We start from the raw sequence: 21,220 nt of genomic DNA on the forward strand, positions 1-21,220 counted from the left end.
GTGTTGAAGTCTTTCCGAACCTCCATCGTGCTGTGTTGAAGGATGGCGCCTCAGCTGCTGCGCCTAGCACATCTCACCATCTAGCGCAGCCGAGAGACTCGCCGTGGGCAGAGTTCTGCACCTGCTGCTGTAACTCCGCGAGGCAATGTATCGCTCACCCCGCCTGGAAATCGCAAAAAGCTCCGCCTCCTATCCTACGGGGAACCCCCCCTTCCCCCAGGGAGCCCTTCGAGGGAAGGATCAAATTAGTCGTTGCATTGCCCCAGCCTTACAGGAAGCCCTAAGCGGTTTCTTTTTCAGCATCACCTTCCAGCTGGGTGAGCTAAGGAACAACGCCCCGTCAGCACGATGCCATCTTCGCCCTGCTCAGCCCTGCCAGCTCAAGCTTACCCATATGCACCGAGTCCTCCACGAAGGCCATGTAGCCTAGCTTATTCGGCAGTGGCGGTGCTGCCGCGCTTATTGGATACCAGCGCAAGACACACGTGAGCAGCAGCGGCGGCAGAAAAACCCCGTGCTGCAGTAGCCTGCTCCCCCCCGGATTTTGCAATCAATTCTAAATTTGTGACTGCTTACCAAGGCCAACAGAGGTGTACAAGGCACTGGCCCGATTGGACAAACATGCGCGGGGCGGAGCAGTTGCCGCTCCGCATCGCTTCTCTCTCGGGAGATGCTGCGTGCCCAGGCTCGAGGGATTGTTGATACTTATCGGGCCGTCAGGACGTCGTTTGGAGGGACGGCAGGTCATCGGCCTCGTTGTGGTGGGCTTTGAGACACTGTCGCCTCTGGAGGCGAACATCGCCGAAAGAACAAGAGCCTGAGTTCGCCTGAGCTGAAAGCTCATAGTCAGCAAACGGATGGCCGCAGATAATAACCGGTGCCACCGGGAACAGAAAGAGTTTTCCGCCATGATCATTGGTCTTGATATACTGACGACAAGTAAGCTCACGTGGTTCGCCTTTGGTTTACTCTGTGGTCGAAGCGCAACGCTGTCCACTTGACTGCATGCTTATCAAGCATAAATGGTATGAATTGCTGAATGCTGCAGGTATCATTGAAACGGCTATGCTAATCTCAGCCAAAATAATAATCAACACTACTAGGCGGCTCCCCGTGTTCTTGCACTCACGACGCTCAGCCTGGTCTGGTTCCTACCACGGCTATCCCATCCACATTATCGGAGCGCATGCGTATTATAGGCCGCACCGCCCCGTCGACAACGCAAAAGAAGCCTCGCCGCTCCTATGCTCGTTCTTGTTGCTCGTTTAGCTTACTCATTTGGCTTGCCATACTCAAGCCGGTGCCCTTCCTCGTATCGAGAGCTTTGGACCATCTCTTTTGATTGTTGCTAGGCTTTCCCGTGCCCGACAGGCCCAGGATTTCCATCAACTCGGGTATCTCGACGTGGTCTCGCGTGGAGCGCATGCGGTGACACCAGGTAACTCGCTTCTCCTCTGGCTCGAAATCATCGTCACCCTCCCCGTCGATGCCATCTTTCTCGAAGCTGCTCCTTTTCGAAGTCATGGCCTCCTCGAGCTGGCGCTCGGCATATGGTGTCGATACAGGAGACACAAGCTCCACGGGTTCAAAGAGAAACTCTCCGCCCACCTGTCTGTGGTCGCCAGACTTTGTGGCCAACCCAGCCTTTACCTGTTTCAGCCCCTGAAATACGCTCTCAGCGGCCGACTTGAAAATTGACTTTCGCATATAGGCTGGCCGTGTCCCTAGTGCCAAAGTGCGCATCATGCCCAAGTTGTCGAACAGGCGCCTCGTGGGGTCGGTGTAGACGGGAAATGGGGTGCCTGTCTCCTGAAGGTACATCTCGATTAGGCCGGGGTTACCGCAGCCAATAACGGCAACAAATGTGCTCATCGGGAGACCCAATAGGGCATCGGGGGTCACGGATTCGGAGAGGGAACGAAGGAATTCCTGGCAGTTCTTGGCAAGGTCAGCAAGAGCAATATTTAGTCATAGGACTTGTGGTAAGCTTACGCCGCAGAAGAAGTGGCGGACGAAGATGATGAGAACACGCCTTGCGACATTGCGGCCGCTGTATAAGCTCTTGAAGGTATGACTCTTTCCATGACGGTCCAGCACGACGAAGTTCTCGATTTTCTTCAGGGTTTCGGGCGTCGGGAGGTCGTTGTTCGTGGCGACCTCGCCGTCGAAGTCGGCGGGCTTCGAGTTATCGACCTCGACTGAGCTATCCCGCGTGACCTCGCAGGCACATTGGGTTGTTGATGTTCTTGGTGATCTCGTGCTTGCCGTAGTCGCAGTGTTTGGTGCCTGGTCGACGGGCTTGCCCTGCCCCCGGGTATCTATCGATGATGGCCTAGGGGGCAACTTGGGCAACTGCTCGGCGTCGGTCGGATCGTGATCGTCGTGTGGAGGCGCCGCGTCTGCATTCTCTTTGGATTTGGGTTCCGGGTCCATCTCCGGCCTCGTGGCAGCAGCGGGTTCTAGTGTGGGCAGCGTTGTTCCCGCAAGGTCGGCTGCAGGCTTGGCATGGCCGTTGACTGGGACAGGATTGGCGGTCGTGGCCGCGGTGGGAGGATCTGACGGCACAGCAGCCATGACGTCGCAACTGGGTGGGTTAAGCGAAGGATGATTGATTTGATATTTTGAATCGCGTGAACAGTATCTTGCTGCTCGCAGCAAGCTTCAACTATGTATGCGAGCGCGAAAAAAAGAAGGGGTATTTTTCGACGGGGAAGACGAGACGAAAGGTGGTCTGAAAGAGGCGCAGCAGCTGTCACTGCCAGGATTGATCTCGTAATGTGAATAGGAAAGGAAACCCAAGACCCAAGACCCAAGGGGATGGGGATAGGCTATGAATCAGGTTCTCAGCCGAGAGGTAGCCAGGCTCACAGCCCACTTGGCCCCGATTTGACGCCAGTAGTGGCAGTACTAATTGGGTGTAGCACGGCAGTGACACACCTGTCGCTCGCGCGCGCGGGTTGCAGTGAGATGGTTGGCGATTGCAGGGGTTGGAGCTGTTGGATTGGAAAATCAGGGCCTGGAGGGGGGAGAGGAATTGCAAACCAAAGGCCGCCACCTGACTTTGTGGCCAAGTCGTGTTGGCGATTGACTAGAAGCTAAAAAGTTGGAAGCTGCCAAGTGGCACTCCATTCTTGCGAGGCCGCTGCTGACTCTCGACCTTGACGGCACGCGTGCAGTTCCCTGAGAATCTGGGGGCTCAACTAAGCAACGGACCACTGGCCTTAGCTCCCTGGGAACGCGTTGTTTCATCCGCGTATGAGGTCATGGCGGAGGCCAAGGCGTTTGTTCGTTTTTTTATGGTTACTAACACCAACCGTATTTGAGCCTCATTGGATGCCACACTTCAACATAAGGGAAGGGGAGAATAGGGGAAAAGGTCGAAATGAGATATTATTTGAGGCTATTGAAAACCAATAGTGCACTGGACGGATCAGCCACATGCCGCTTGTTATCATCTTCCCTCTTTTTCGTTCTTGAAATATTCTTTCTGAAATAATCCGTAGATGCATGAAAAAGGAAGGGGAATCATGACAGGCGAGAACTTCATAGCAGGACCGATGATGGAGAATAGGAGGAAAGGTATGGCATACCTGCTGCCCAAATTATCTAACCAAAGAAACGACATGATTCCCATCCTTCTGGCCAAAAAAGGCACTTTTTTGGTGCTTTCATTTCCTTGGGGTAATTAGCGAGAGCCACCGGCAAAGCCACCTACGTCGCCCCAGTACGAATACGCTCGGCGGACAATTACATGACACGGAGCTATTTTTACCCATTACAGGCCCAGCCAGCCCCAACTCGGAGAGTCTAGTCCAGCATCACCCTGCGGGCCGGGGCTCTGGAGCCACTGTGCCACTCGGCCACAGCGCACACAAGCCCGGGGGTGGGGCTCGAGGACGCTGTACCCCGTACGTACAAGGTAATTCTGTGCATGCTTGATCATTGCATTGGCCAATTCGATGTCAACAGCCAAAGCCTGGGCAGAAAGTCCCCCATTTCGATGCACGAGCCACATGTTGCATGCGCCTCACTTTGTTTCGATGCCGACTACATGACTAGTAGTGGACTCAACGGCTCGACCGACGCTGTCAAAGCCGCAAGTCAACCCTTGAACGTCCAACTCAAGCTTATCATTGCTCCAGGAACCCTTCTCTCTAGTTCTAGCGAACACGTCTGCAAAGAACACCAACCCAACGATGATCTGTTGATTTCGACTTTCCGACATTGGACTCGCAAACCTCTCAGCTTTTCTCAGCCAAATGTTGGCAGCCCTACTCGGAAATGGCGGCTCATCTTGAAGACCACTACCATTTATGGAACACGAATCGTAGGCTTCAGCGGTAGAAACTGATATTCAAACCATCTGGGCGAAACTACTGCACATGAACTTGGGGAATGTTATCGGGATGCCACTGTCGTCTATCTGCTCGGGCCAAATCCATTCATCCCTACGGACGCCGTTAAATCCCAGGCTCTGTTAGGCAAACTGTGAAAGGGTACAAGATGTTGCTCTTTTGTGATAGCCATTCATTATGCCTCTAAAACCTTGTATAGGAGACACAAGTACCTGAAAGACGTTGGGAACGTGACCATCTTGCGCTGGTTTTTCACCGGGTCCCGGATGCTTGGCCTTCATCCCAGAACTAGTATCCCGAGACGCTTCCTGTCGTCGGGTTGGTAGTTATTTGAATGATTTTTTAGTTTGACTCTGCCTTTGATTGATGATAAAACTGTAACATACAGTCTCATGCCGAAATACACTTGTCGTCTGGTCAGTTTGATGATCCTCTTGCCAGCCCGTCGCGTTACTCGTTCGACGCTCCTGCCATTGTAATCTCAACTGAAGAGAATACATAACAGCACCAAAGCTAGCTTTAATCATGAAGACCAAAAAAAGAAAGAAAAAAACCTTGCCAGAAAGTCATTTCAACAACTTCGTGTTTATAGTTACTAAACGCTAGAAATGCGCATGCCGACACTAACGCCAAAATAAATGACGTCCCATGTGTCCCATCCCTGTGTGTGTATCCTGGTTGGTGTCTGCCTCCAACCTAATCATTCATTCCATCAATCTTGATTTTAGAACCATTGAGATTGGCCTGGTTTGTCTGTCCTCGCCTCGGCCAAAGCGCCTGGCTGGGGAAACACGATCTCGGTTTCAACGGCGTCGACCTCAACCTTTTGTGGCAACTGTTCCCTCAGCTCCCGTTGAGCTTTTCTATCAGCCTGCTCCTGCAGCAGAGTCTTCTTCACCCTCCGCATCTTAACAAAGATGTATATCGCCAGGGCGATGGTCAGAACAAAAGTGGCGCCGAACACAATGTTCTTTATGGTGTTGTTGCCCTGCTGCTTCTCAACGAGGAGAACGCCGAGGTACACCAAAATGATCTGCTTCGGCAAAGTCAAGAATGTCGAGACCGCAAAGTGCCAAAATTTGACGTCGCAGGTGGAGAAGACCGCGGTCGAGAAATGGGACGGGATGACTGAGAATCGAATGATAAAGACAATCTGTCGGCGGTCAGCAACACGTACGTCTTTTTACTGCAACCTGCGAATGGAAAACTCATACCCAGAAACCACCGTCACGGGTCAACCGTGCCAGAGCGCCATAGTTGAGATTTGTTCTCTCCAACTTGTGGGCCTTTTTCCGCAGAGTGTACTTGAAAGCGAACCAGGTTCCGACTGTCGTCTGAATTAGCATGCATGTTATCCACCGGTATGGGGGCTCCTTACTCTCTCCAATGAAGGTACCAGCAGCAACTATGGCGAACCCGATCCACAAGCCGTACACCACACCACACAGCAGCGCAATGATTTCGTGGCCAAAGAGAGGGGGGAAAGAGATCACAACCAAAATGGCAATTGGAATGAGGAATCCTGCCGGTAGTGCTCGGACGTCTTCGGAGAATGGCCTTAGTTTCTGCAATCGCACGCTGTCAGTCTACCAACAACTCAAAAGCCCATAGTGACCTCGACACTTACTGCGACAACCTCATCATGATGAAGACTGATAAAGGCGGTAGCTATGATAATGGCGATTCCCAAGAGGTGAAAAGCTGCGCAAGTCTAAGTCAGTTACAAACGTCTCGAAAACCGGGTCGGCTGCGCTTACGGATGTACTTGGGGGTGAAGAAAATCTTCTTCCAGTTCAAAGATCGATACTCGGTCTCCTCCTCTTCCTTTCTCTCTCCGGTACTAGCCATCTCGACGTCGGGCATGATGCAATTGGCCGGCGACGTTGGTGATGGATCTGATTGTTGTTCGGTCACCCAAACTCACTGATGATAGAAGAGAGTGCAGCCAGCAATCATTTTCATAGGAATGGGCCAGGGGAAGTCACGTACCATTAAGGAGAACGGCGGGATCTGAAATCAATGCGAAACCGGAAAGCGGAACGCACAGCCACTCAAGATCGGCCAGAAGGGGCAGAAGTCAGTGCAGCGGCCCAGAATTATTGAGTCGTAGGTGCAGCATCACCAGGTTGCCCCCTGAACAGAGCCTGACGGGAATGCAGGAGGACGGGAAAATCCCCCGCATCCATTTGGCACAGTGGATGGGTCGGGGACCAGCAAATCCAAGATGGGCTGCTTGCGCCTCTCGCGATGGTAGACTCACGTCATGTTTTGTGTGAAGTCCTGTTTCGCGCACGGCGACGTGTCACAATACATACTGGCCATCGCCAATAGCACGTGGCCATGGCTCTTGGGCGTTTCAACCCGGGTCGATCACTTTGGTGTCGGAGATCATAAAATGGCCGGCAAACTAACCCTCATTGGGCAGGACTGCCTTGTTTTGATAACCAAAAAAGAAATCTTGAGCGCCTCGGCCACGGCCCAAATTGTTTATTCAACCTTGAGATTTGGGAGTTAATGTTGCGAGTCGGCCATTCAACACGAGCTGTCGGACACCACAAACACCCCGAGCCATGCGCTTGATGAACTTGCTTTTTGGCACACCTGGCCCAACACTTTCCTCAGAGTTACTGTATGTAGTTAGAAACTCTATTACAAGACTCAAATGTCATTACTGGGTGCTCCAACCAATGAACGAAACTCGTGCAATCTACGGGCTTTCGGCGGGAGGCTTGTTACCACCGGACCCGACGATATCTTATGGGATTTCTCCTCAAATCGGTGGAAACTCCATGCACCGAAGAAGACCAAGTTGTGGGCACAGATCGGGAACATCTAAACGGCATTGTTTTTACAAGAACAAAGTGTGCCAGCCTTGCTGCCGGAACACTTTTGACTTTGTCAGGACGCGCGTGCCCGAGCCTCGACGTGACCAATTTGCGGCCGTTCCCTTCCCAAAGAAGGTTGGTCCGGCTGAGCTTACTTTTGTGCTGACAGAAACGCGCTCGCAGGATGCCGAAGCGCAGACAACTTCGCTCGCCGTGCATTTCTTCTCGCATACCGGCAGGGAGCCAGCTGCCGTGCGCCTTCCCCTCTCCAAACTATCATTCCCTTACGCCATGAATCCCGAGTCTGATCTGTCTTCTGAGGTTTGGCCGGTAGGGATGCTTGGACGAGCAGCCGGCAGTATGATCCGTCCCAGAGTCTCAACGTAGCACCTTGGTTCGCAAGTGGTGGTCATTTGGATGACCCATGCGAAAGAGGAAGGCCCACGGCGCATGATGAAGAGTGTGCAGAAACCCGAACACCTCCAGCATCCAGATGTGTTCAGACCAATCGAACCAAAGCCCTATGCATATGTAGCAGTGTACAGACCATAGGCTGTCATGCACAAGTCAACGGACGCCAAGACATCCGAGCCCGAGTTAGGAAATCTGATCGGCAGCGGCCCGCTCACCTTAGCGCTGCAGCGTATCCCGTATGTCTTTTCTGACAGCGAAAATCACCTTGGCGTGTCGGTCCACAGGCTTCCAGCTACAGCCTCGATGCGCATTACTTTTGTCGTAGGAATGCGTAGTGTGATCGGGGCGGGGGATTCAGCCTTGGCCCAAGACATCGTGAGATTGATAACTCCGTCTTGAGACTAACGGGTATGGGCTTGATCAGATCATTTCCAGTTGCGTCCGCCGCACACATGGATCGATACGCCTAGTTTCTCGTTTACGTCGGTTTGGCCGTTTTGACGCCCTAGCAGGCGGGCGATAAAAGTCGAGAGGGATACACTCAAGCAAGTTTAAGTGGCAATCCATCTATTACGCCTGTTTTACTATTCACAAGGCAACCTTTGACAGCCTGTCACACCTCCCCTGCCCTCAATTACGTCACACACCCTTTAGGCATACTCTCAATCCAATGATTAACCAGTGTCATAAGCTTTAGGGACTTTCCAGAAGTTCTAGATGAGGGTGAGATCCGTTGAGGTGGAGGAGGACTGGAGTGCTGTTTGAGTATGTATCCATCGTTCAAACTAGGTATTCACGATGTTGCTGTCCTCGGAGTTGACCTGCTTCTCCTTCTCCTGCCACCTGCCTGCCTGTAATAACCCGTGCCAATCAACATATAAACTGTCACCCGTTTTTAAGATGAGGGGAAAATGAAGAAGAAAAAGTCACATCTCTCCTAGCTGTGCTGACGTTTCCAGTTCCTCTAATAATAGGAAGTGATGCATATTGGTGGTTGGATCTGCATACCAGCCTGTGTCTTGGTTGGAAGATCTCTCTGCACTTTCTCCCTGGGGAATTCTTCCTGCCACCCCGTTTAGGTATAAGGCTACTGTTAAAAGGCCCATGTCTTGCAATCTGCCTATCCACTTTTTAAAGATGGTGTTGAGTTACAGAGCAAAGGCCCCCTTTTGGAAATGAGTGACAAAAGTATCCCAAAAAAATCTCCGACCCAAGTACCCCAATAACTTTGTATTACGTAGCCTAAGCGTGGCTTGGCAAGGTAGGCAGACGTTCAAGTTGAGCTTTACCAGATTTAGAAGCGATGTGCCGAAGAGCTGCCTTGCCAGCAAAGGCCTCTTGTTCAACGCAGTGAGCTGCTGCAGGCACACTTATCTCCTGGGAACAGAAAGACACGTCTTCTACTGGCTCACAGCCAACCAACTCCCAACTACTGGTCATTAGAAATATCTCAAAACATTGCATCATTGTGTTGATCATGAACTCAGCGTGAACCCGCTCTCGTACGATCGCCGAACTTGGCGTGTGGATCTTCACCTGGGGGGCCAGAGGCAGACGCGAGAGGGAGATAGGTTGCCGACTGCAACCTGTTTGTATAATCGGCCAAGAGTAGCAAATCGGGGTTGAAATCCATATACCCGAGCGAAATGAAAAAGACTATAAAGTACCGGGACCGATGGCTCTGTTGACCATATCTCTTCAGAATCATATCTTCCTTCTCCATCGTCTTCTAGTCTCCTTAAAAAAAGCCTCTTGATACAGCGTTTCACTGAATCAATTCTCTCCCAGTCCAGATCCGACTACTAGCAGACCTTTGAGTTTTCCTCAGAAGAAAGAACCCTTTCACCACAAAAGAAACAAAATGCAGTTTTCCAAGATCTTTCTCTGCGCCATGTCTATGGCCCTCTCCGCGACCGTCATTGCGACGCCCGTCGCCCAGCCGCTGGAGCAACAGAACGAAGGCATAATTTCCGCGGAGTCGATCGAGTTTATTAGACGAGCCATTATTGAAGACCGCCAGGGATGGACTTGTGCGTTTTTGGCAGGTAACAAGGGATGCCAGGTCAAGGTATGTGTGCCGGAGGGGGGGATGCATCTTGTGCTTGAAGCTCTTGCCTGCTGACATATTCTGGGGGTATCCAGTGTACTTTGCTGAAGGGGACTGGAGGATACTGTAACTCGAAGAAGTAAGTTCCTAACCGTTCTCTTGAATGTACCCACAAGCGGATATACAGACAACCCTTTGCTATCGTGTATCTCAACGTGGGGCGTCAGAATATGTCGCTGACAAGGCGCACCAGCGTTTGTATTTGTCACTAAGAAAGAAGGGGGTCTCCAAAAAGATTCCTAGGGCAGAAGTTGGCTCTTCAGAAAGTGTTTTCACTTTTTGAGAGAACTTCAAGGCAGAACGGGAAGGGGCCAAGGAAGGGGATGGATGGCAACGGAGGGAATCAATAAAGGGGCCCATAAACTCGGCTCTAGTTGTCAACGTCTTGCCAATTAGCTAGCTTCTCATAGATAAACCCAACGATCCATCTTTTCAAACGAATGTCCAGTTATATACGCTCCCTTCCATCCAGTTGCTCAACAGCTCGTTGAATAGCCTTTGGAAGATTGCGTATGTTTTACGACAGATAATTTCCGCCGGGTCTGACTCTGAACCGAAAAGCCCTGCGGCAAAGTTCTAACTGGAGCAGAGAAGAGTAGATCTGTAGTGCGCTTATATCCAATGTCAAAAGGCCAGCTATTAATATTGACCCTAGAGGGGGAAAACCTTGGAGTCAAACGACAGTAATGTTTTAACCTCAGATTAAACCCACTCTCTTTTCTATGGTTTAGATAACAGTTGACGGTCGTCATATAAATGCTATAAAGACGCCACTGCCCGAATATCAATCTTTATTCTTAGGACTATAAGGAATACAACAGAAATCAGCTTCTATAAAGTGTATGATACACAACAGAGAACATTCTGAAATCAGGAGCCTACCAGGCTGCGTTTGTCTTTGGCCGCACGGATGAACATTATTACCGCTGAGTTCTGGAGCTAGTTTCGGCTTTGCAGACACTCAATAAAGGAGGCCATACAACTCGATGGTGTCAAGTGGATGAAGAATTGAAAGAACGCCCAAGGGTTCGGGAACGAGACATTATCACACCAGACGCGGGCGAAGTCGGAGATGCAGCAAACATCGACACGGATTTAATCCGTTGAGCTACCACTCTAAAACTACTCTGGGGACGCGTGGCTTTTGGGCCATATATTTCATACGTGCACAGTTCAGGCTTCATAGCAGACCTGCACTGGAAGATTCTTGTACAGACAGGCCTAAAACACATACAATTTTTTAAATTTGTTTGTATCTCGGTTTGTTGATTGACTTGGTTGTTGACTGAGACTTGTGAGTTACGTCGGCTTCCAGCTTTCTTCTTTGGTCTCTCGGTTTCGGATTAGTGGTATATACTCCACACACTGGCCGAAGTTTATGCCCATGATCCTTGTCAATATTAAGTTGCATAAGTTGATTTACGATTAATCAGGATACAAATCAAAGACTTGTTCATGGAGAATTCCAAGAAGGTCGTCCACATGGAACACGGAACTTCAACTTTTGAGATAGTTATGCTCGACATGCCACAACATGATCTGATGTGCTTGTTTGGCAGCTTGATGTCACCCTGGAGCACTCCGGACTGTCTATCTTCAACTTTTCTTCATCGAGGTAAATTAGTTGATGATCAAAACACTTCCCTTGACTCGTGTTTTTTCTCCACTTCTATTATGTGATCGCAACCTTAGTGAACGAACTCGCTCAAGCACAACAATCTAACGCAACTTTCTAGCGTCAACTAAATATAAGATTCATAACAACTAGTCACGAGTATCGAATACCAGTGCTTTATTATGACGAGTGGAATCTTGACCTTTGCCATTTTGAGTATATTTTGAGTAACAGTCGTTAAATCATTGGTAGTTTAGCACAGCAAGGATATGTTCCCTAGATTAAGATTACATATTATATTATACTCTGTCGTTGCTCCACTGCTCGTGGCACTGAGAACACAAACAAATGGATTAGAGTTTGGAATTGGACGAACCAAAGACCTGCTATTTTTATATTCGGGTTCCCCGGGGATTTGCAGGTCATACTATCATGACGGTGACCACGGCATTGACACGGTTATCCAGCCAAGGAGCACAACCCCCACCCTAGGCTAGGCCCGTAAATTTGAAAGTCAAATGCTGAGTGACCGAGAAATACGACAGTCTCGAATCTCTGTGCCTTGGTATAAGAACCTATAAGACTTGCACGGTGATCTTCTAAGCCGCATACTCTCACTCTACCACTCCCTTTCAACATTTATCAATTAGGACATACTCGAAGTTTACGTCGACATAAGTAACATATTTGGACAAAATGCGCTCCTCCATCACTGCCGTTGCTGCCCTCTTGCTAGCTGGAGCCCAGGCTGCCCCAGTCGTCGAGAGCCGCCAAATTATCTATGGATGGTATGAACAGGTTCTTCCTTCAGCATTCTTCTCCCTCCTATCCTTAAGAAACATTCGGTTCAGAGTTAATTACTAACTGATTCAAGCTATTTCACCGGCGACGGTATCGTCAACCAATACGTTAGTGTAGGCCACGATATCGATGTTACCGGCACAAGCAAGAGCTGGCACCTCGACTGCGGGACTACTTCGGACCAGATAATCAAGGATGTCTATGCCAAATGTACAGTCGATGGAAAGACACCCGCTGGCATCACTGCCAACGAGTCTGATGTGAAGTAAGCGACCCAGGTGAAATCGATGAAGGCGCAAAACTAACTTTGACCCCCCACAGTGCCATCAGCTGCCCAATTGCCTAGATTTTATTTAGGACAACATTTCAGGGCAAATAAAAGCTGTTACCTAGTTTCAATGTAATATATAATTTATTGTAGCTACCAGATCTCATTTACTACATGTCTCCCGGAACAGTATTCACCTGACAACGAGTTGTGAGCGGACTTTTACTGGCTGATATTGGACCCCAAGAGCTTTGGTCATTGGAATTAGATAATATGAATCTCATTCCGATGTCAATGACATGCTAGGGACATCGAGAGTCAACTACAAATTAATGTTAAGCTGTTACGCCTACTTTATCGGACCAGAGGTCGTGTGCATCCTACTACATTGACTAAGTCACCAGCATGGAATTCTTGGTTACAGCCGTATGAATATATACCTAGTATGTCTTAAAATTCGTATGAAACCACCCAACGTTGATGAATTGATAAATCAGTGGCGTAAGTATAACATCATACCAAGCTATTCCTCAAGACCGAGTCGCATATCTTGAAGCCTTTGTTGGTATCCTGTGATACCCTTACGGGTGGTAAATCGAACGAAGAGCAAAACTGGTACTGTATTCTGTTGTTGTGCGTATAGAAGGAAGAAAAGAGAGACAGGCAGAATCTCCGGGCCCGACTGCTGCCGATTCCCGTGTCCTGACCGCCTGCCCGTATTCTGGCTGGGTAATCCAACAGCCTTTGCGGCAGTTCGCACATAGGCCTTCGTTACTTGCTTTGAGAGAGCCAGTCAGTCAAATATCCGACTGTCAGTGCTGTTTATTTGTGAGAAAATTCCTAGGATTATTTGTATACGTAATGTGAAGGGTCATAGATGGAGTCTTACGATATACTCAACTAAGTTAACTATCATTCAAGACCAATATTGTTGCGGGATCAGGACATGGTTGAACACCGACAACACACGCATGGCTTGATTTTGCAGAATTTCCCACAAAAACAACCCGATTGAGAGAGGGACTGCGTGCTCATATTTGAGTAGGTCAAAAACGCGCGGCGGGAAAGGAGTTAATAGTGTACTCACTCGTATGATTAATGCGAAATGTATATTCACAATACGAACACGATGAAAGAAGACGGTATTTCCTCTTTGGATCCTGCCGTCAATGCGGCTCCCAGAACTCCTTTTGCTCTTAGGTTGACGGCACAGGGGTATCCCCAATCGAACCTGCGGAGTACTTGAAGGATGACACTGACACTTGGGAACATCAGATGCTTCTTTCCAATTGGCAGCGGAATTTTTGGCAAAGTGACACAAAGCTTAGCCACTCAGAAGTCCAGAAGCGGACAGTGAACCGACAAAGTCCAACATAATCGGTTTTGGCTGAAGTTCATCGCCGCTAGATGTAGCTCCTTGATTGCTCGCTCAGTCGACCGAGCTAAAATGTTTAGAAAACTGATACCCAGAAAGAATAGAAAAAGTGCATTTGCCCAGGCAAATGCAAGAAGTATTACAATGACGTATCCAATTCCAGAATGTGTCAAAACTTGCTGGCAGCTCATCCGTTGTACGGTAAGCCATTGTGAAACTGTCATATTCGGCAATCTCATGCGGGTGACCCACGATTGCCGTCAAGCAGACCCACCCCGATGGCAAGTTAGGACGGAGTTCCCATCCCCCTTTTTCCCCGTTATACGCCACAATCCATCGGCTGGTTCTCCGACAGGTTGCAGGTTCAGTGAGTGTTATGCGTTCTAAAGTTTTGACATATATAAAGTGAATTCAATCACAAATGAGAGGAAAAAACTCATCACGTCTTTTCCGGGAACGCAAGAAAAACCAGTCTGAGGACTGGCTAGTCAACTAGCCTTTGACTGCTGGCCCGACAGCACCATATCAAGCGGTATTATCGAAGTCACAATTACACGAACTGAGTATCGACAGAGACTTAATCAGCAGTGCTCCCCGTAAAACCCGAAAACGATCGAAGACAGAACGGCGCATCGGTCTGCGACTCATCGAGATGCTCGTACAGAAAACATGGCCACAATACCTTGCGATTCGTCTCGTCATAGTCCTGATGAGGGATTTGGGTCTGCTAGGCTTCACATACTTCTACGTCATCTTTGCTCTTGGAGGCGTCAAGGCCATATCACATCCGATCTCTATATTCATCGAAATTATTGCCGCCATTGAAATCCTCTTCTATCTCTTGTTCTTTTTGCCGTACAAATGGTATCTACAGACATTCAAGCCTTACAGACCTCCACAAATGAGCCGATCACAGCGTGCTCAACTCTTCTACAAGTCTTTAAGTCTTGTTCCGGATGGCGAAGACTTTGTGCGGAAGTGGATGTTAAACGCCCATCTGGAGGACGTACGTCGAGACAACCTCAAGGATTGGTTACTCTGGGCTCTATTTGAACAAGACAACATGGCTGGACGCCCCACCAAAGAAATTGATAATGAACTCAACGGTTACATCGACGATGTGGAAGAGAAGTTCAAGATCAAGCTTCGTCCAGGCAGAGGAAGCGCGGAGGCCTTGAGGCTTACGTTTGACCCGGTTATGATGCAACATCGCAGCTTGTTTTATTATCTGGTGAGTTAGCAGATTTATCCCTTTCGAATTTATTTCAGAAGGACGACCGTGAAGAGAAGTCACCAGAAGATGTACAAAACTCTTTAGGTTTTAATCTACCTCGGATTTGACTAACTAGTATCTCGTTAGGTTATCGGCTTCCTCGACAATCTAATGGGATTTTACCTTCTCACGCAAGGATATCGTTACTACAAACAACCCTTCAAGGCCTTTTTCAAAGTATTCCCTGTTCGTTTTGTCAATCTCCTACCCTTCAAGAGGTCAGCTGCGGATGGAATGTCGTACTGGTGTCGTCCACACAAGTCCAATACGCAACGTCCTATAGTATTCATCCACGGCCTGGGTATCGGGCTAATCCCCTACATGTTCTGGCTCTATACTATACCAAAGGATGTTGGGATCCTTGCGATTGAGATGTTGCCGATTTCGACACGAGTAACAACATACCCTCTTCCATCAACTCCTGAACTGTGCGAGATGATTTCTCAGTGCGTAGCGCAGCAACGAGCTGAGCAACCGACTCCTGGGGTTGGGGAAAAAGGAGCGTGGGACGATTTTGTTCTCATTGGCAACAGCTACGGGACGCTGTTGATGGGGCCACTTCTACAGCGAGCGGACTTCGCTCCACGGGTTGCAGCATCTATCTTGATAGATCCTGTGTCGCTTCTGCTTCATCTCCCTGATGTGGCGTACAACTTCACACGCAGAGAGCCAACACCATCCATAAGGGGGCGGACAGGGCATGGCAACGAGTGGGAAATCTGGTGGGCGAGTGCAACAGATGCAGGAACAGCATACACACTTGCAAGGAGATTCTGCTGGCGGGAATCTCTGATGTGGAGAGAAATCCTCACCCCGAGCTTGCGCAATGTCGAAGCCGGATACCATGCTCCGGGCTCTCCGGAAGAAATTGCTGTTTTCGGCAATGGCGTTCAAGTGGGAATGCGGAGCACCGTGATTCTTGGAGGAGAAGACTGTGTTACTACCCCGAAGTCGGTAGCAAGTTATGTTTACTCCGGCGATGTGGCATGGACGCAAGATGACCTCGAGAAGTGGAAACGGTACGAGTGGACTGGCCAGGAAGAGTTAGAGTTGCTGTTCCTGGATGGAAAAGACCATGGGCAGGGAATTATCGTCCCTTTTCCTAATAAGTCTATTAAGCACGTCGTTGAGACGTACTGCCAGCGTGATGATGGATTCGTGGCGTTTGGTGGCAAGTTTGTGGGGGGTGTTGAAAACACTTACGGAATCCAACACCAGAGAGAAGATGTCATAGAGTTAAAGAGCATGTAGGTCGCATGAAAAATATGGCTAAAACTAATTTTGAATTCTAATTATAAATCCTGTTGTTAACTGCAGTGGTCGTATGAATTGTTAGAGCGAAGTGATACATGCGTTAGTCGTAGGACATTGCCTTTGTGTTGGAATCACAGGGTATCTGTTGTATGCAACAGGACTGCCCGTATGGGCTGGAGCTCGCTGAATATCAATATGGTATATTCAGAAGCTTTAAATCGGTATGTAGAAGAGAAAGTAGGAGGTTGGCAGCGGTAGCAGCGGAAGTGTAGATACAGCTGTTGGCAGCCCGGAGACGTAATCTCCAGGCTCCGCTGCTGCGGCCGCTGCCGCGGCCGGCGGTCGGCAGCTGCTGCTGACCGCCCGCCCGTATTCTGGTCACGTAATCCAACACTTTGCGTTGTTGAAATATATTGACTAGTAATTATGTGATTGTAAATCCAACTTGAAACCAGATGGATGAAAAAGATTTAGCGAATTTTACGTATTGAAATAAATTAAGTTAATATTTATAGATAGACATAATGATGATTAACGGTTCTTTCAAACGGAATCTTAGGGGTCCAAATTTGCTCTAAGGTTGCTGGATTGACGGGCAGTCGGCCGTGGCCGCGGAACTCGGAGATTCCACCCTCGGGCTGATTTATTCACTACTGCTGCTGCTGCCAACCTTTGTACTTTATTTCCTTCGATGTACAGAATCAGAATACAGCAGTTGAGCTTACTACGTTTCCCACCCGTAAATGTATCTTGTGATACCAACAGTAAGCGTCCACGTCGGAAGCTAAATATTCGATCTGAACACTAAAAATTTCCTAACCAGAAATGAGCGTGCCATATAAAAGCAGACGCCACCCAACGCAACAGTGGAAATATAAAGACCAGACGCCCCAACTGAACCTGCCTTTTCCAGTATATAACCCCCCGTGGGTATTGATACCAGTGCCCCAAAACTAACAACAAATGTCATTGTTCCTGAGGGAGAAATCAGCTGAGGTCATTAATTGAATCATTAATCACTGTTTGTTTACCGTAATATCTTCCATAATCTTTAGGGCTGCAAGTCTTCCCTACACAAACTAAACCCCATCAATACTAAATTCTGGACGAAATCAGGAGTACAACCTACCTGGTATAATAGAGAGAAATGACCCTGTGCAAAACCCCCATAGACTGGCAAAGGCGTAAAGTACTCCTGTGGATTGACCACCGAATGGAACAAATAGTGCTCCAGTAAAAATCAGTGCGAGGCAAGTCATGAATAAGATGACGTCGAAATGGCCGATGTAATCACCGATAAATCCAGGCAGTAGACGTCCTAAACAAGAGCATCCATTGAGAATTGAAACCAACGTGTATCCCATGGCGGATGGGAAACCAGCTTTGACCGCAAAAGTAGGCAGAAGCACACCCACGCCAGTGATTGCAAACTCAAACATGAAGAATCCAATCGTAATGAATAGAAAGGGCATTGACCTAAAGGCAACAAAGTTAAGTGCTGCCGACTTTTTCTCTGAGGAGACTGCCACTGCGGGGTTGATGAGTTTGGGAAACGGGAGAAGACAAATCGTCCCAATAACCATGAGTGCCAGAATCACAAATCCTAACAATCTGAGAGCCCAGGCCCACCCCAAAACTGGAAATGCCCGACTAAGAACCAGAGGGAAGGTAATGCCGCCCAAAGATGCTCCAGCCATAGCAGCCCCCATGGCTAATCCCTGACGGGCGACGAACAGCTTGCCGACAGAAGAAATCGCCACAGTTGACGCCACGGCAGAGCCGATGCCACCTAGCACTCCCAGAGAGAGTAAGAACTGCCAGTACACCTTGCATTCCGCAAGGATGAAGAATTTTGCAACTGTGAGAGAGATGGCAACCAGCGCCAGGAGTCTGGGGCCGTAGCGGTCCATCAATGGTCCGACCTGGATACCAAAAAGAAGTGATAGGGCGGTGTCTAGTCCAGTGATCCACCCAATATCCCGAGCAGAGTATTCTTTCAGCTGGTTAAGTTGTAGATAAGACTGAACGGTTCCGATAGATTGAGAAAAACCTAATGTTTATTAGCCTAGGCTGTGAACGTGAAACTCCACCAGCAGATACCGCCGGATAATTACACTCACCGTAAGAACACATTAAAAAGAGACAAGATGCAACGACACATATCCATCGCAGCAACTCCGACTCGGTGCTGGCGGGCTTGCGAGCGTTACCGCTTATGTGGTTGGTCTCACAACTTGACTTGTTCCGTCCAAGCATGATTTCCGGTGCCGAAATAGGATCTTCTTGTGACTTCATGGTTTTCTGGGCTTGAGATGATCTTCGACGCTGAACGAGTTTAGTCTGTGAGGAAGTAGCCAGAAATGCCTTGTGTAACGCCCGAGGACTTGAAATATTCTATGATAGCCTACATCATTTTGTGGTAATGCTAATTATGCCCTTGCTTCCCAGCATAGCCCTAAGTTGTTGTCACGATATGTAATCTTCACCGTGTAAGGCGCGCCCGACAAGTGATGATCCTTGCAGAAGGGCGGGGGTTTGGGGTTGCGGATGGAATGAGATGGTTGGCCCCACTGCCTCAAGTTTCTACATAGCAACCGTCTTTAAGCCAGCCTGCAAGACTCCATTGCGATCTTATTCACCTTACACCTGGAAATGAGTCGATAGCCCGGTCGACTCTTTGCCATTATTCAACAGAATGATTATCAATAGCTCTGAAAGGTCTAATAAGAGAGCTATTAAAAACCATGTTATTTCAGAGTTTTGAATTTCTCACTAGTCACGTAATACCGTTCGGTCCGGGTTCGGACCTGTGCCAGGACCTCTCCTGGTGTACGTTGACATTGACCAAGCTTAATCGACGGGGCCAACCATTGTGGTTCTAGTGTAAGGCGCATTTGACACATTCAACGTTCAACCAACCATAAAGAGCGCTGAAGTGGGGCATTGGTCGAGTCAACGCACGCAGGCGCAGATTGACTTCCGGCACTGCTCCCTCGCACTTCTTTGTGCAAAAAAACGTAGAGGCCGAGCCACTCCTCTAAGACAACACACAATCTGCATTGAAACTCACTCCTTCATACAACGCCCTATCAGTACGATAACGCCCAAGTCTCCCGGTCATTGACAGGGGGTGATACCCACGTCGTTGGTTGCGTGAAGCACCCAATCAGTGCGACTAGATACCAGCGTCGTGTCCCAAAGATGGACCAAACGGACGAGTCCGCTTCTTCGTCTGCTAATCCATTTGTGAATCTCGCTGAGATTTCTTTATCTCATGGCTCAAGGTCTGATATTACCCTCAGCAATCTAATCAGCAACGACGAGTTTCCATTTACCGCTACTGGGCATTTCAGCGAGGAGAATTCCCCCTTCGAATTCGACAGAGCCCTGAATTACAGTGGCGACATCCTTGGGAGCGGGTGGACTACACCCCCAGCATCATGCGATAACTGTACTACATGGGGGTATCAATGCCAGACTGCACAAGAACACGAGTCCCAGGGGCGTTGCGTACCTTGCGCTTCTCTTGGATGCGAATGCAGCTTCTTGGAGGCCGCACCAAGTGTCACGGGGTACGACATCAGAAAACTTATGGATAGTAGCAACTCTGCTTCGGTCAAATTCCAGCAGCTTCCGACCCCAGAAGCTTCGAAGAGATCGAGTGGTTCTTTTGAGCCCATTACAGCTTCCAATACGTCGACCCCTCCGCCGCCCAAGATCGGCACCAGGTTCTCTCGAGACTCGACCCGGATATTGAGGCAATGGCTCTCCTCTCACAGCCAACATCCATATCCAAGCGATGAGGAGAAGAGAATACTACAACATCAGACAGGCCTCAGCAAGATACAAATCACCAACTGGCTTATCAACGCCCGTCGACGCGGCAAGGTCCAAGGCCGTCATCGTTCTACCTCACCGTACTCAGGTAACACTAGTACGAGACCTATCGATGTTCCTGGAAGACCAGGAACACCGGCGCCGGGGAGCAGCCCACGGTATGAACGTCTCAATCCTCTGGAGCGATGGGTAGATTCGCCTCCTGAACACGAGCCAGCAACTGTATCCGCCATTGCACGCGCGGTGGCTTCCAGTCATGCGGCTTCCTCTGGTATAGATTCCTCCTTAACAAGCATGGGGACAAACTGGCTAACTTACTTTGAAAGCCACAGATGGCAGCAACAATGCAAGTTTCACCGACGAAGAACCAGCACGGTCGCTGTACCAGACATCCTCTGCAAGTAGTGTCGGTACCTCTAGTGGGGGCTCGTTCGCTTCCGCATACTCACATACTTCCAAAAACTCTGCTGTTCTTCCTCGCCCTATCATTCGCAGTCGTGTTCGTCAACGGAGGCGTCCAAAGCGGACGTCACTAGCCTACCCTCGAAATCAATATCAATGCACTTTCTGCACGGAGACTTTTAGAACTAAACACGACTGGCAACGACACGAAAAGTCTCTCCACATGCCCTTGGAGAGATGGATGTGTTCACCTGATGGGCCTCGTGCTGTTAATCCCGCGAGCGACCAAGTGTGTTGCGTATATTGTGGCGAGGTTGGACCAACTCAAACGCACATAGACAGTCATAATCCCATGGCTTGTCAAGAACGAGCATTTAACAGAAAGGATCATCTAAAACAGCACCTGCGGCTGGTACACAATGCTGGGCTCCTCGACTGGTCCGCCCAGCTCTGGAGAGTTGCCGTCCCGGATATTCGATCCCGTTGCGGCTTCTGCGGTGCGTCTCTGGATACCTGGTCAATTCGAGCGGACCATCTAGCAGATCATTTCAAGATGGGCCAGGATATGGCCAACTGGAAAGGTGATTGGGGCTTTGAAGATGCCGTACTAGACATGGTTGAAAATTCCGTGCCGCCTTGTGAGTAAACATGCACCGGTAAAGAAGAATGAGCTAACCATACGGGAGATCTCATC

At 49.2% G+C, this 21,220-nt stretch overlaps 4 protein-coding genes across 4 annotated transcripts; 2 read left to right on the forward strand and 2 right to left on the reverse strand.

The window, feature by feature from the left end:
- Nucleotides 1-1,242: 1,242 nt before the first annotated feature.
- EsH8_V_000620 (AhpC/TSA antioxidant enzyme-domain-containing protein) lies at nt 1,243-2,574 on the reverse strand (the record flags this gene model as incomplete). Its single annotated transcript, XM_083273136.1, has 2 exons — nt 1,243-1,938; nt 1,993-2,574. 2 exons carry the CDS (start codon nt 2,572-2,574, stop codon nt 1,243-1,245), a joined length of 1,278 nt encoding a protein of 425 aa, XP_083125851.1.
- Nucleotides 2,575-5,079: 2,505 nt separating this feature from the next.
- On the reverse strand, nt 5,080-6,218 carry EsH8_V_000621 (VTT domain-containing protein; the record flags this gene model as incomplete). Its single annotated transcript, XM_083273137.1, has 5 exons — nt 5,080-5,508; nt 5,570-5,682; nt 5,734-5,920; nt 5,983-6,056; nt 6,113-6,218. 5 exons carry the CDS (start codon nt 6,216-6,218, stop codon nt 5,080-5,082), a joined length of 909 nt encoding a protein of 302 aa, XP_083125852.1.
- A 5,794-nt stretch (nt 6,219-12,012) lies between these two features.
- On the forward strand, nt 12,013-12,463 carry EsH8_V_000622 (uncharacterized protein; the record flags this gene model as incomplete). The annotated part of the gene is made up of 3 exons (XM_083273138.1): nt 12,013-12,104; nt 12,191-12,382; nt 12,439-12,463. 3 exons carry the CDS (start codon nt 12,013-12,015, stop codon nt 12,461-12,463), a joined length of 309 nt encoding a protein of 102 aa, XP_083125853.1.
- Nucleotides 12,464-14,412: 1,949 nt separating this feature from the next.
- EsH8_V_000623 (uncharacterized protein) lies at nt 14,413-16,284 on the forward strand (the record flags this gene model as incomplete). Its single annotated transcript, XM_083273139.1, has 2 exons — nt 14,413-14,991; nt 15,121-16,284. 2 exons carry the CDS (start codon nt 14,413-14,415, stop codon nt 16,282-16,284), a joined length of 1,743 nt encoding a protein of 580 aa, XP_083125854.1.
- Between the last annotated feature and the right edge of the window lie 4,936 nt (nt 16,285-21,220).

Source organism: Colletotrichum jinshuiense, chromosome 5, assembly GCF_051148585.1.
Source record: "Colletotrichum jinshuiense chromosome 5, complete sequence".
Taxonomy (NCBI): domain Eukaryota; kingdom Fungi; phylum Ascomycota; class Sordariomycetes; order Glomerellales; family Glomerellaceae; genus Colletotrichum; species Colletotrichum jinshuiense.